The sequence below is a fragment of the Oreochromis aureus genome, linkage group 4, assembly GCF_013358895.1.
Source record: "Oreochromis aureus strain Israel breed Guangdong linkage group 4, ZZ_aureus, whole genome shotgun sequence".
In the NCBI taxonomy this organism is placed as follows: Eukaryota; Metazoa; Chordata; class Actinopteri; order Cichliformes; family Cichlidae; genus Oreochromis; species Oreochromis aureus.
The window spans coordinates 28,501,787-28,516,703 of NC_052945.1; the positions used below are offsets into that span (position 1 = coordinate 28,501,787).

At 43.1% G+C, this 14,917-nt stretch overlaps 1 protein-coding gene and 1 long non-coding RNA gene across 6 annotated transcripts in view; one reads left to right on the plus strand and one right to left on the minus strand.

Annotated features, from left to right (window-relative positions):
* Positions 1-647: 647 nt before the first annotated feature.
* si:dkeyp-69e1.8 (uncharacterized protein LOC100001340 homolog) lies at positions 648-7,256 on the plus strand. Its single transcript, XM_031748334.2, has 3 exons — positions 648-794; positions 1,159-1,307; positions 5,110-7,256. The coding sequence occupies exons 1-3, from the start codon at positions 770-772 to the stop codon at positions 5,965-5,967; spliced, it is 1,032 nt and encodes a 343-aa protein (XP_031604194.2). The 5' UTR covers positions 648-769; the 3' UTR covers positions 5,968-7,256.
* LOC120439930 overlaps positions 5,791-14,917 on the minus strand; it is a 61,877-nt gene continuing 52,750 nt past the window's right edge. For 3 of the 5 annotated variants that reach the window (XR_005612843.1, XR_005612846.1, XR_005612844.1), the window contains 3 exons: positions 12,383-12,587; positions 7,554-9,303; positions 5,791-5,929 (listed from right to left, as the gene is read on the minus strand). This is a non-coding gene — a long non-coding RNA (uncharacterized LOC120439930). The remainder of the gene's footprint in view (positions 5,930-7,553; positions 9,304-12,382; positions 12,588-14,917) is intronic. The other 2 variants (XR_005612845.1, XR_005612847.1) reach the window with 2 other exon arrangements.

The following is a 14,917-nucleotide window of genomic DNA, read 5'->3' on the forward strand; positions in this document are numbered from 1 at the left end:
CTCGTCAGACCAGGTAGCATCCACTATTCTCTGATTGGTGAACTGTAGCCTCAGTCTCTGACAAGACTGGCACCATGTGTGGTTTTCTGCTGCTGGAGCCCATCTGCTTCAAGGTTTGATGCGTTGTTTAGTCAGATCTTGTGCATACTGTGGCTGTAATTATTTACATTACAGTTAAAGAAGTCACTGGATATTTTCTTTTATTCAGACAACTCTGTATAAACCCTACAGATGTTTGTGTGGTAAAATCCCAGTATATCAGCAGTTTGAGACCAGGCCGTCTGGTACCAGCATCCAGACCATGTTCGAAGTCATTTTAATCACCTTTCTTCTCCCATTCTGATGCTCAGTTTGAACTTCAGGAGGTCATCTTGACCCTGTCTGTATTTCTAAATGCACCGAGTATCGGCTGGTTAGATATTTGCATTAACAGCAGATGGATTGGTGCAGCTATAAATGGCTTATCTGCCTTATCTTATGAGTAAGAAGTCTATGCTCAAAAACCAACTGATCATTTGATAAATAAACTCATCCAGTTAAACTGAGTAAATTATTCCCCCGGGGTTAACAATTGTAAAATTCGGTGCCAACATCTATCCCCTGATGTGCGGATGGTGCCATGAACACTTCCCACAACAGATGGAGCTGTGTTCACCTCTGGCGGAGTGAACTTCAGTGTCAGAGGCAGGGCTGAGTCAGCCCGCAGGAATTAGGAAGTGTGTGTTTACGCCTGATTCAACGCTACATACGACAGCGAGCAGGAGCAGAAATGTCAGCATCTGCTACACAGTCAGGTAGGTTTGATAAATTTTCTCGCATGTGGCTGAAACCATGAAATAAGAGAGGAAAGTTAGGGGCGCGGCTCATCCACGGTCGGTTTACAAGAAGCAGCAGCTGCAAAGGGCGCAGCCAGCTGAGGTGAAACGCTTCAAAGCTCAACGTAGCAGACGAGCTTACGACACGCACACCCGGCACACAGGGTGGGCCTTATCTCTGTAAACAACTCGCACGATAAAGAGCAGACAGCTTATACATGCCAGTCATTTTCGGCTATAAGTGAATTTAAAAACTCGGTCCCTTTAAAGTGAGCACACTTCAGTGTATGAAATAAGTGCATCGTGTCATTAAAATGTTTTTTCTCTCTCTCTTGTTGAGCAGAGCTGAGGCTGGTAGTGCTGGGCCGGAGTGGGGCAGGGAAGAAAACTGCAATATGCAAAATCCTCGGCCTGCAAGACTACCAGCAGGACACAGATGATGATGCTGTCCAGGAGTGCAGCAAGCACAGAGGGGAAGTCGCGGGCAGACAGGTAACAATAACTGAACAATATGGACTGTGGTCCTTTATAAGTTCACCTGCTTATTTCTGAAGTCTGCATGTCGCTTTTGTGCTTTTGAAAAATTATAGCCAGATGTTTACAAAGTATAATACCTTAAAATATGAGTATAAATGTTAATAAAAAACAACAACTTTATTATCTATTTATGTGTTAATTTCTCAAACAGTTAACATTAATATCGGAGTACCTCAGGGTTCAATTTTGGGTCCTCTGTTGTTTTTACTTATGTATTTTTTGTTTCGTTAACTTTATTTATAAAGGTAGTCCCATTGAGTCTCAATGTCTCATTACAAGAGAGGCCTGTGTCAGACAAAATTATTACAATTTAGTTTTAATATGCTTTAGTTTAAAGTTTAGTCTATACAGTAATAATTTACCTACATTTAGCCCACCTAACCTGCCAGATGTATGTTCATAATATGATTATACATCAATCAGGCATAACATTATTACCACCTGCCTAATATTGTGTTGGTCCCCCTTTTGCTGCCAAAATGAGCCCTAACCCATCGAACCACAGACTCCACTAGACCCCTGAAGGCGTGCTGAGGTATCTAGCATCAAAATGTGAAGGGGGGGGGGTGGGCCCTCTATTGATTGTACTTGTTTGTCCAGCACATCTCACGGATGCTCGATTGGATTGAGATCTGGGGATTTTGAAGGCCAAGTCAACACCTCAAACTCATTGTGCTCCTGAAACCATTCCAGAACCATTTTTGGTTGGTGGCAGGGTCCATTATCCGGCTGAAAGGGTGTTCATGTTCTGTAACAATGCTTAAGTAAGTATGTCAAAGTAACCACATGGTTAGCAGGATCCAAGGTTTGCGTGTAGAACATTAGCCAAAGCGTCACACGGCCTCTGCCAGCTCACCTTCTTCCCACAGTGCATCCTGGTCCTAGATGTTCCCAAGGTAAGGGATGCACACGGAGCCAACCATCCATGTGATGTACAAGAAAATGTGGTTTATCAGACCAGGCTACCTTTGCCCATTGCTCCATGGTCCAGTTCTGGTGCTCATGTGCTCATTGTTGAAGCTTTTGGTGGTGGGCAGGAGTCAGCATGGACACCCTGACTGGTCTGCAGCTATACAGCCCCATACACAACAAACTGTAATGCTGTGTGTTCTGACACCTTTCTATCAGAACCAGCATTAACCTTTTCAGCAGTTTGAGCTGCAGTAGCTTATCTGTCTGGCTTGGACCACACAGGCCAGCCTTTGCTCCTCAGGTGCATCCATGAGCCTGTCACTGGTTCATCACTCTACCTTCCTTGCACTTTGATAGATACTGACCACACCCCAACACCCCACAAGAGCTGCAGTGTTGGAGATGCTCTGACCCAGTCATTTAGCAATCACAGTTTGGTCCACGTCAAACTGGCTCAAATCCTTACATTTGCCCGCTTTCCTTGTTCTAACACATCAACTCTGAGGACAAAATGTTCACTTGCATCCTAATATATCCCACCCGAAAAAAACTGCCATGATCAAGGGACAATCAGCGTTACTCACTTCACCTGACAGTGGTTAAAATGTTATGCCTGATTGGTTTACAGCTACATGCTAAAATCAAGGAGCAGGTTGCTGAAGAACTGTCAGCTACAGTGGTGAAGACAACAAACTGGCCATCAAATTCGTGTTTCTCTTAATGTTTGCCATAAACCTGCAATTGACTGCAGATGAAAATGAGCCTGTGTGGCATATTTACATGAAGGATTTAAGGGCTTGTGTTAATATATATAAATTGTCCCTTTGAAATAAACATATATGTTGAAAAAGTTATATACATGATAAATATTAAGGATCCATTTCTGGTTGTTTTGGCGACACCTGTGGTTACAATGGTTAATAACAGAAACATGTTTGCGTGAAAGAAAATGTAACTCATAATAAAGTCTCTCGCTCTCTCTTCTTGATAACGTGCTGCTGCTTAATCGTGCAGATAGTAGATGTGCTCTGAATGTTGTCCAGTGTCATTTCCTGTAAACGCCTTCCTGCATGTCGACATCACTGAATCCTCTCATCTGAAATGCGAGCTGATGTACTCAGATGCAACAATGAGCACGAATGCATTTAAAAGCCAGTTTGCAGTATTCATTTGAGTTTCTTACCCCACAGGAAAAAAGAAACGTGTGCTTAACCAACCAGGCACATTTAAATGATTAAGAAAACCCACAAAATTAAGCATGATTGGGTTTCAAAATTTTGCAAAAAAATAAGCAACTGTGAAACTCTCGGGGCGTATCTGCTCGAGGCTTTGGTTTACAGCGCTCGCACCAGCCAAAAGAAACTGAGCCAACAGACCTGGGTTTGTTTTAACGCGTTAGTTGTAAAACCATAGCCTTGTTATATGCACTCTATGGTGTAAAATCTCGATGCACGCTGATACTAAATATATTCATCACTTTGCAGCTGTTGCTCTCATATGGTCAACTATGTATAAAAAAACAAAAACAAATGTGGCTCGGTAATTCTACCATTGGCCTTCACACCAAAGCAAAAACAAACACCTGAGTCTGCTGGGTGGTCAATGCAGTTAAATTTATTTTACAGCCTCCAAGGAAGGCTAGGTGGACGATACTACTGTGAAACGCTTGCCTAGTGTAATTCTTATATAAGCAAACAAGGCAAGCTACATTTATTAGTGTGAAGGAACTGCTGACAATGGAGAAGGACAGGAGGATGAAGGGGAGGGAGATTAAGATGTTATATACATAGGCTGTAAATAAAAGATGGATGTAGTCACTGTGGTTGTGACCCACATTTTTTAATGTTAATTTTTTAACATTAGGATTTGGCTTCCACCAAGAATTTTTTTTTTTTCCGAGTCAGAAGTGACCATATTAGGTCAAGATTGTGAATTTCTATATCATCAGCTAATGCTAACAAGCTTGCTTGCCAACCTGCATCTGTAAACTGTATGAACAAACAGAGATACTGGCTAACGCCTTGTAATAAACTAATAAAATACTCAAATTTTACAAACCAAAACTGGAGTGCAGACTTCTCGGACGGGCTGTGCCACACAGAAAGCTATGTTATTTGTCAGATAAGCTATTAAAAACAGGCCAAAGGGCCACAAACAAGAATTTAACTGAGCCTTAAAAAATTCAAATTAGTGGATTATACAAACATACAGTTGTTATAAGGATGTAAATATATGATTGAGCCCAAAACTGTTTTAGCTGTAAATGTGTTATTTTTATTTCTGAGTCAAGTATTTTAACAGCAGAGTATTGACTCGCTTTTGGAGTGGGCCTCAAGTAGTAATTCGAATTAGTTGTGTTTGAGCCCTGAGATTTGTTCCTTGGTGCCATAGCTTTCACTGGTAACGGATTTATCCATAAATCTGTGTTAAACTGGCTTCTGCAATTCAAATTCTGACATCCAAGAACGACTTACAGGACAAAGCTAGCTAACAAACTGTAGGTTGTAGTAACTTTCGGTGGATCAGTATCTCAACAGTGCAGTCCAATATAGTTCAGTCTTTTCATATTTTTTCAGTGCTTTTGTTTCCAACATGAAAAATGTGTTCAGTAAATCTCTGAATTTACTGACTTTAATCCTTATAAAAGTGTAAATATCCATGAAATTTGGGAAGAAATATTGGAATTGCCATGCACACATAGACTGAACTTCATTCAAGTAGTGAGTTCAGTTTAAGATTAACAAAGTAAAAAATATCTTTGTAAATAACAGATGTTTTTTTTAAACAGGTGCATTGTAATCGATGGTAATTGCTTTTTCTTTATGCTTCTGTCACCTCTCTGCAGGTGGTGATAGTCTCTAGTCCAGCCTGGCACGGTTCAGGTTGCAACTCAGAGGAAAGAAGAAAGTATATTTCCTCCTTCATTGCCTCATCCAGCCCTGGGCCACACGCCTTTCTGCTCTGTGTGCCAGCAAACCAGCCGGCTGATGAAGAAGCCAAGGCACTGGATGTCCTGAAGAAGCTCTTTGGTTCCTCTGCTGTAAGCAGAAATACCATCATACTCTTCACCCACACAGATGTGCTGGATGAGGATGAGCAGCTGGAAGAATACCTTGTCACATGGCGGAAGGACCTAATGGAGCTGGTGGAGAAATGCGGAGAGCGCTACCACACCCTGGAAGCCCGCAGTGGACAACAAGATGGAAAGACAGCGGTGGAGGAGCTGCTGGAGAAAGTCGAGCAGGCAGTTATGAAGAGTGGGGGTTTACACTTTAGCTGCCCTCTGTACCAGGAGGCTGAGGAAAGGGTGAGAGAGAGGCAGGCAGAGATAGTGAGACAGAGGAGAAGAGAGGAGCTGAATGACCAGGTGTCTCCCACAGACTCCCAACCGGAGAATGAGGAAGAATTGGAAGAGGTCCGGGAAGAAGCAGAGAGGAGCATAGGTGACCTGAATGTGGATGTAGATTGCATTTTTCCCTCTACTGATGTTTCACCTTCCTCCTCTTCTCCATCTTTCCTCGGGGGCTTGTGGGAAATGCTGACAGGGTGGATTAGGTGGCTGTCCTCTCTGGTCAGAAGGGAGTCTCTGCTGGGGTCCCTGGTCGGCCTGTTCGTGGGAGGGACATATGGAGGTATGGTTGGGGCCACTGTGGGGTCTGTGGCTACTGAAGTGGGGCGAAGAAAAACAGAGAAAACTAAATGAGAAGCAATCTCATGTTTAAGTTGCACCTTAAAGTCACTCTACTGTGTTGCACAAACCACTGTATTACTGGGCTATGGGCTTACCCACTAACACTTGTCAAAATAGCATGTTTCCCTGATTACAAATAATGCTTTATAGATCAGTTTTAACCAGTAAATAAGGACAATTTAGGGTTTGCTAGATTTGAAAAATCTTTTGGCTGGTATGTATTGTTCTCAAATGTAACTGCTGCTGTCTTTTTTGCTAGCTCAGTATTCAATATTGTCGGCATGACTCAGATCTTTGCCTCTTTCTGTACTTCAAGTACATAAAGACGCCATCTTGTCTGTAAACAAACCACTGAGTGGCAGCGAAAACCTGTCTTCCATGCAAACTGTGGGAGACTGCAGCAGTTTGCTGTGACCAAAGTAATCAGAGGTTTTCAGTGGAGCACTGGACACACCTTATTTCAACTAATGACAGCATGCAACCTTCTGCAACCGCTTGCCAATTGATCAGGGAATGCGCATTTTTTCCAAAAGACCGTTAGTTATCAGGTGGTTGTGGAGGCCTCTGTGACTGGGACCTAACAGAGCATCCGAGATGTCCTGATGAATGCAGCTTGCTAACCAAGCTTGCTAGCAGTGTTATTTTTTTGGTTGAGGAGTGGTTGGTTCTGTCCAACTTGCCTTTCCTTTTAGCTCTATTTTTGATCTCCATCAGCTTCTGAGGAAAATATGTACCTTTTAAAGAGCTGTGTTCACAAGCTAGTTTCTGACTTTGCTGTGTTTGTTGTTTGGTGCTGGGCAGGCGTAGGCTTTTCCCTCCCTTCCTCTGTCAATGAAAAAAGTCAGCGAAAACATGAAAATCAACAAGTTTAAAGAAGTTAAAGCTTTGCAAAGCTGACATCGATTGCAGAGCTAGTGCTACACTAGTACTTCAAACTAACTGCATCTAAACCTATTACTGTGAATATTTTGAGTATCCTTTTAACTTTCCTATAAAAAGGATATCATACAACAGCCAAATAGATTATTCATAACCTGGCAAGCAGCTCGTCCTTATGAGTGGACTATTACTGATCTCTAAAGAAATTATTTATCATTAAGTAAAAACTCCTGAACCTGTTTTATGCTTTTTAGAGAGGGCACAGTGAAGGCTTGAAACACTTTTGTTAGGAGGCAATACCAAGAAGAATCCACAAGGTGGTGACATTGACCTTTATATAGAAGTTTGAAGTTTTTTGAGGTGAACTGAAAGATAATCATTTACTGCCTACCAAGCAAATAAAAGCTGCTGTTTTAAGTACACTCCAGTGTGATTTTTTTAATCTGAAGTGATTGTTCTTCACAGGGATGATTAAGCTGTGGTTACTTTTCTCTAAGTATGTGTTCTCTTGAGATGCTTTTCTACAATGGCTTCTACCATGCTGCAGAGTAAAATGAATGGATATAGATAGCCGTGGTGTGAGGAACAAAAGCCCAGGGTTCACGCTGGAGCAGATGAGTCTCTCAGACTCTCTCAACAGCACACAATGGCAGGTTGTGGCTTTGACACGGCAGTAATTGACACTCTTGCTTAAACCGTCCGTCATGGCCCGTCCTTACATCTCTCTTGTTCGCTGTTGCCTCTTGGTCTCTCTAAGCTGCCGGCGGCTCTGCCTCAGGAGCAGCTAGGCGTTTCCGAATGTGGGTGGTCCGGCCAGGGTGGGAGGGAGAGAGCAAGGCAGGGAGAAAAAGGGAGAGAGAGAGAGAGAATTAGCCCGGCTCTCATGTTTCCCAAAAAGAGAGGAGAGGGAGGGAAGGACAGGAGAAAGAGAGAGTGAGTGAGAAGCAGTGAGAGAGAGAGCAAGAGTCAAAGGGAGAGAACAAGCTCTGGGACTACATCTGTCTTCCAGATGTGGCCTCCTCTTGTCTGAAACGGGGAGGAAAAAAAGGTTTTAAAAGTACAGGAAAATTAGTGCTAAACAGTTTTTTATTGTTAGGGATTACACATACAGTACAGACTACAGCATACAGCACCAACTTCAGAACCCAGTCACCAGGATATGCTTCTTTTTCCCCTGCTTTATGAAACTGCACGCTAGACTCCTTTGAGTTAACGTATATGAAAGAACACCTGTCCAAATATTATTCAGTCTTAGTGGATACACACCACGGATAAGGCAGAGAGCGCGGAGACGGAGTTGGAAGTCTGGAGAAAAATTAATGAGAATTTTTTGGGAGTGTAATTATTATTATTATTTTTATTTTTTTTTCCAGAAGGATGTGGCGTACATAAGTATCTTAGTTCAGTAGCACTAATCAAGACCAGTTCCGTAGCTTGTGACGGCGGCCAGTATTAACTCTGGAGGATGAGACCTCACTGGGACAGAGAGAGGAGCTGGTTTGTGCCTGTACGAATAAGCAAAAAGCCCCCAAAAGACGAGCAAAACATGTGAGGGGAATCAGCAGCGAGCCGTCATTAACTCACAGGCGGTAACTTCTCTGCTCCTCTCCCTCAGGGCAAAAATGTTGCTGCGAGGGCCCTGCGGTCCCCGTCGGATCGCGTCGGGTGGTGGTAATGGTGGTGGTGGTGGTGGTGGGGGAGGGCAGTCCGCTGTGAGGACACGGACGCCCGCAATATTTTTTTGTTATCATCGCGCCCCATGGCCTGGAAAAAGACAGCAAACCAAAGGAAAATAAACAAGATGACACACTCTTTCCCCTCACAGCACAAGGCCGTCCTTCTTTTTTTCTTTTCTTTACAGGAACAGCGCACGACCATTATGGCAAGTGTTTAAACATGTTTAACATTTTATTTAGTTTTTTTCATTTACAAATAAATATGACTGTTTGCCAGATTGTAACTGGAAAAATTTATGGGTAAATCAAACATTCTAAATATATTTGACAAAAAAGCAAAAATGTAGGTAATTTAGCTCTAATAGCTGGAAAGAAATAAAGTAGTACAGCAAAATTATAATAATATAACGTTCGGATAAAATAATCACAGGAGCTCACAGATGCTGTAAATCAGCTGAGTGCTTTTTAACCCACCAATCTTTTTCCTTTTCCTTCTTTTTTTTTTAAACAGTGTGACCTCAGGAACTATCTTTCTATCTGAGGGCTGTTTTTGTGTGCCGGCATGCAGGGCTGAGACAGCGAGCGGTGTCCGACTGCCGGCTCGCTCTCCTCCTTCTCTCTGGGTGTGCTCGCTGTGAGCCCTCTCATCTTTTTCCCATTAGTGCTGTTTTCATGTTCCTTCCTAGCGTGAGCATGTGTGGCTGCGATTGTTTACCAAGCAGTGCTCGCCCCGTCCGACTGCGCGTCTGTGTCTGTGTGTGTCCAGCGGGGAGTATTCGACAGCGGGTCCACACTATGATAGGAAATAATCATTAAAAGAAGAAGAAGAGTTATGTGATGCTTCATTTAATTATTTCTACATTTTAAAATGTAATTACTGCTGTGTTAGAATTTGTTTTAAAGTATCCTGTAGTTTAAATATGAAATGTAAAATTTTAAACAGTGGGTCCAGACTTTTTATTTTTCTTACGTTAGCTTTAAAATTCACCAGATGTGTTTTTTGACAAACTTCTAAGATTTTACATATTTTCCAAATGCTGCTTTTTTTAATCATTTAGTCACATTTGTATTTAAAACATTTAAGCAGTGATTTATTACTTTTTATTAACTCTTACAAACTTAGTATTTTGTAGGTAGTTACAGTTAGCTGTCTGACACTATACTCATCAGCTATGTAGGTTTATTATCAATCTTTCCACTCGGCCCTGCCTGTGGGCACATTTTTGGGGAGCTGTTTTAGAGTATTACCTAAATTAATTTAAATTTAAACGGTCAGAGCAAACTTAAAACATTTCATATAATCATTCAGCTATCAAAAGTGCCTAAAGTGGTTGATAATTTTCTCTCAAAAATAAGGTTAAAAAAGGATTTCCCAAAGCTTTTTAAACTGAGTACCATGTCTCTCTCTGCTATTACAGACTGCTCTACTAACTGCAGTACATGAATATAGGCATTACTGAAAATCTCAAATATGTCTTATAAACATTTTTTAAACTAGTTGATATTTTATATCCCATAGCTACGGGATAATTTTAACCACCAATTATTTTTTGAAATGCATGAATTAAGGCTGTGCACTTAAATATAAGAAAACCTTCATGAATGTCAATTAGTAACACTTCATACCAAAAGAACTGCTTTGAAAACCAAAAAAGAAGAAATTAAAATGGCAGAAATAACATGGAAGACAAAGATGAGCTATTAAAAAAAGAGCATGGATGTCCTTTCTCCTAAATTTGAAACACTGCTGAAAATAGAAAAGCGTCTGTGCACTATTTCCCAGATGAAGTGGAAACTCAGAAATAGAGGCAGTGCAGCTGATACGAAGCAGGTCCCATCCATGATCTGACCATAAAGTGCCTCCACCGCACAGAACAAGGTGTCAGGACAGACAGGAAGAAGAAGAAGAAGAAGGAAAGGAAAAAAACTACAACAGGAAAGAAGCCCCCCAGATGACATGAATACAAAATCACACACAGCTGCTGAGGTTAGGGCTCTGATGGACACACACACACACGCATGAATGCACGCCGAAGCTTCTGCACGTGTACGAGCAGCTGACTCGAGCGGGAGGACAACTCGGCGAATCGGCCGGAACGAGAGCCACCCCTCGTCCCCTCTGGCCTGACCCGATCCTCTTCGCCCACACCCCCGTCCAGATGTGACAGAGGAAGATGTCCTGTGCGGACAGCGACTGGAGACGGGAGAAAGAGAAAAAGGGCTGAGACTCGGATGTGCGGTCTGGTTCAGGTTTGTACGCCCCGCCGTCATCCGTCTGTTAAAAGAGAACTTCCCAATATGGTCGCCACATTTGTGTCATTTATTTTCACTCGTACAACCTTAACATACGTTCCGACACTTGGATGCCAAAAAGGCACTGGGGCTTAACTAATACCCCGTGGCAACATGTCAGAATCGGATGACGATAAATGAGTTCCAGTTTGACTCAGTTCGCTTGCCAAGGGACAGATACACAGCTAGTAGGAGGGTAAGGTCACGGGCTCGTGTGTCTTACAGGCGTGCGGATAAGCCTACTGTTGGGACGCTTCAAAGGGAATCTATGGCATGACGGGAATGGTGCAAAAAGGATGACAATCAGAATGAGAAAAGGGGTGAAGTGAGCTATTAAAGCGCACTGCAGGAGGCCACGTTTGCAGGAGGATGAGCTTTAGGGAGCGAAACATCGCGGGGATGAAAGAAGCAGGAAAGCCTGAGCTCTGCTGGTGTGACAGCTCTGAGGAGTTAGCGGCCTCACGCTGCACCTCCTGCAGCAGATGGGCTTTGAGGATTGCAGGAGGGGGGCTTCAGTCAGAGAAGAAGACAACTCACTACGCGGAGCTGCGGTGCGGGTGTTAGATGGCCCCTGAGCGTCACCATAATTGATGGATAGTGTGGTCCACATTAAGTGACATGCGCCGTTGGCTGTAAGTGGGTGCGATGATTGGGGGCCTTTTTGAAGCTGGGGCCGCGGGCTGTGTTTGAACCGTCAACAGAGACCCCTATTCTCTGTAAAGGACACCAGCCTGTGGTTTGGTCGCAGCCTCGGCACAGGCCAAGCACACTCACACACACACACATTATCCTTCAGTAGTATTATTGGGTTCTGGGGGAGGTGACTGTATTATTCCTGCTGCAACACTGACTTAATTCAAGGCAGATCTGACCCCGGCTCGTTCTCCTCCACTTCTGCTCTATTGGATCAAGTCTTAATCCTGCCTCCACCACATGAATGGGAGACGCAAAGAGGAGCTGCACTCGCTCCTGCCACATACATCAAATGTCACTCAGGTCCATATGCTGTCATGCAGCTTATGATGGGTATCGGCGTGTCATATGAAAGCTAGAGGAGCTTAATGGAGGCCTAGAAAGACCAGAGCTGGAGACAGATACTCTGGGAGATTGGAGCCACAGCTCGCATTGATACAATGCGCCGTCCAAACCTGGATTTGATCTTCTGTGGCCTCGGTTGTTTTTTTTTTTGTTTTCTTTTTTTTTTTTTGCAGATGCATACAAGCCTGACACATGCTCCGCCAGGAAAAAGCCAGGGGAGCTGGCCCGTGATACCACTTCAGAGTCGAGGCGCACAAAACAATCTCTAAATAGGAGCGTCTCAGGAGGCACTTTACAGTAAGCTATGACTAACAAACCCAAAGCACCTCAAAACAACGCTGGGAAAGATCCAGCTTCCGTCGAGGCAACACGAGCTCCCGCTTCTCAGCCAAACACATAATAACTCCTGCTCAAGGGCCCGTTTATTGTCATATCTTTTCAAAGTGACGCCAAACCCAAAACACACTCCACACACACACGGCCTTGAGCTAACAAGGGATGTAGGCGAGGCTTTTTAGGGCTTTTCCAGCGACTGAGCTCACCAGACAGCCGATTGCGGGGGTCGACGGGTTTTTTGGTGCGCGTAGCGGTCCAGCTCTCACGCAGGGGAGACACAGAGGCCCTCAGGGCGGTGGGCGCCCCGGGAGCAGACGTGCCCTTCAATCTCCATCTGAAATGAGAGACAGGCCATTGGTGCGCAGGGATGGGCCTCTGATTTGTTCTGTGGTCCCTTTGAAACCATGCATCCTGCAGAAGAGAGGAGGGAGAGAAACAGGGAGTAAACATGACAGGCAGGATGAAGGGAAAAGTAAGATTAAGATGTGCAGCTGCAGTGGCTTTACTTCAGCCCAGAGAGGGCAGTGGAATCAATGTGGAAATGATAAGACAGCGAGGAAAAAAACTGGGGATACCCCGCACGCACTAACTTTGGTTCTGTGTCTTTTCAACACAAAAAAGTAACATGATCTGTCAAAGGGAAAGAATACGAGCGGCTATTTTAAAATCAAGGATTTCAACGTCAAATAACAAATCGATCGTGTTTCTGAACGCTACAAAGGAACGAATTCGATGTCAGATGAACAGTGATCAAAGAAAATGCAGAGTCCCTCCCATAACATACACATATACAAATGTGTTTTAGTTTGTGCATGGTTTGTGCTCAGTCATAGATCGACGTGGTGTGTGGGGGGGCAAATCGTGAGAGAAACAGACAGATTGTGGTAGCTTTGATGTGCGCTCAGAGCTCAGTCAACAGAATACACGCTAGGTGGAAAGAACCAAAAAAGCAGTATCATAGGACAACTGTCTCTCTGCAAACCACTACAGTGGGACGTGTGTGCGTGTGTCTTTCTGGCCTGCGCACACTCAGTCATGTGCGCAGGCTATCAAGTTGTCGATCAAGAGGAGCGATGAAGCAGAGAGAAACGTTTTCTCTCACATCCTCAAGGAGGGCAGACGACTGACACACACTTAAAGGGAAACAAAACAGCCCCCACCACATCTAAATCCTGTTGTATTCTCTTCTCCTCAGAGGAAACTCGTGTGATCAGATATCCGCCACCAATATGTTCCCCATATGTCTAAATCCAGCCGCCATTTCTTCCCCCCTTTTTTCAAGAAATTTGGTTTTTGGGGTTTATGTGTATTTATCTGCACTGTGCATCGTTCCTATTAAGGGGGTCTTTGTCTGTCTTTGTGTGAAAGCTGACAGCTCGTCACTTAGCACTGAATTGATGAGTTGCTTTCACAAAAGCACGCACGCACAAAGACACACAGCAGTATTAGAAAAACAGGCATAAATCTCTAGTTCAGAGCCCGTGTTACCCTCTTTTTTTTTCCATCTGAAAAACCTGAGTGCTCCTTTCCGACCGCAAGCTACCTTACTCTAATGGGCTCATTTAGACAAATTTATTTTGCCCCATTTCACTCTGTTGTATATATTGTTAAATAGACTGGCATTTATGTAGAGCTCTTTTGCTCTTTTTGGGCTTTCAAAATGTTTTTACACTACAAGCCAAATTAATTCAAATTCAAATTCAGTCAAATTTTCATGCAATTTAAATTTAGTAAATGTTTCAAATGTATCGACTCTCTGAATATTTATTTAAATATCTATTATATACTTTCTATTTTTTCCAAATTAGTTGAGATACTCAGACTGTGTAGAAAAGACAGATGAAAGTGAAGCCAATGTGGAAGTCTCTTAAACCTGCATTGTTGCTAGTGGTCAGTAGGGGGCGACTCCTCTGGTGGCAGATTGTATGGAAAACTATTAGAAAATTAAGCAACTTTTCACCTTATTTATGGCCCTTCTAAATTAGTTTGTAGTCTTAAGCACTAATTACAAGTTTCAGTGACTATGAGATGAATTTCATTTTATAAATTATGGTCCCATTCAGAGTAAAATAAATAATAAAACAGGGGATTCTTTAAGTTTTGGCTACTTTGTGATTGACAGCTCACTCCAGTATGAGGGATTGTTTCTTTACTTTTTCTCAGGCAGATCCACCCCCTGAAAAAAAAAAAAAAAAAAGATAGTGACAGACAAACTGCTTATCTCGAGTCCACAAACACACGGGTGACATCATCTTTCATATACAGTTTATGGACCTCACTTAACTACCTTCTTGTGGGACAGTGCCAGTGCCCTTGGGTGGGAATCTCTGGCCTGGGCCCGGATTTGACTTGTGGCTTAGCAGTGCAAACAGATCGTGCCGATATGAAGCCCGTCAAGCAACGTCAGTGTTTTTTCAATCTAAATTCCAAGATTACTTCACTTTTAAGCACAATGCCAGACCCCAGTCACAGCCAACATCTGAATACACCATCACTCACTGAAATATTACAGACATCAGAAACTCACTCGCAGCAAGGATTAAAAAAAAAAAAGGGATTGTATTCACACGGCCCATCTCATAATTAACGGATGCTATGACTCAACTTGGTCACAGCATGGTAATTACCTCAGGAGGCTGTCATATTTATTTAACTAGGAAGCTAAGACTGCTGAAGTCCAGCCATGTCATATGTTAGATCGTGTCAGATTGAAACCATGACACATTAAGCTGATTTTTCCC

Coding starts and splice junctions, on each gene's coding strand:
- si:dkeyp-69e1.8 (XM_031748334.2), top strand. CDS start 770: ATGTCAGCATCTGCTACACAGTCAG. Junction 795..1,158: donor AGCATCTGCTACACAGTCAG/GTAGGTTTGATA, acceptor CTTGTTGAGCAG/AGCTGAGGCTGGTAGTGCTG. Junction 1,308..5,109: donor GGGAAGTCGCGGGCAGACAG/GTAACAATAACT, acceptor ACCTCTCTGCAG/GTGGTGATAGTCTCTAGTCC.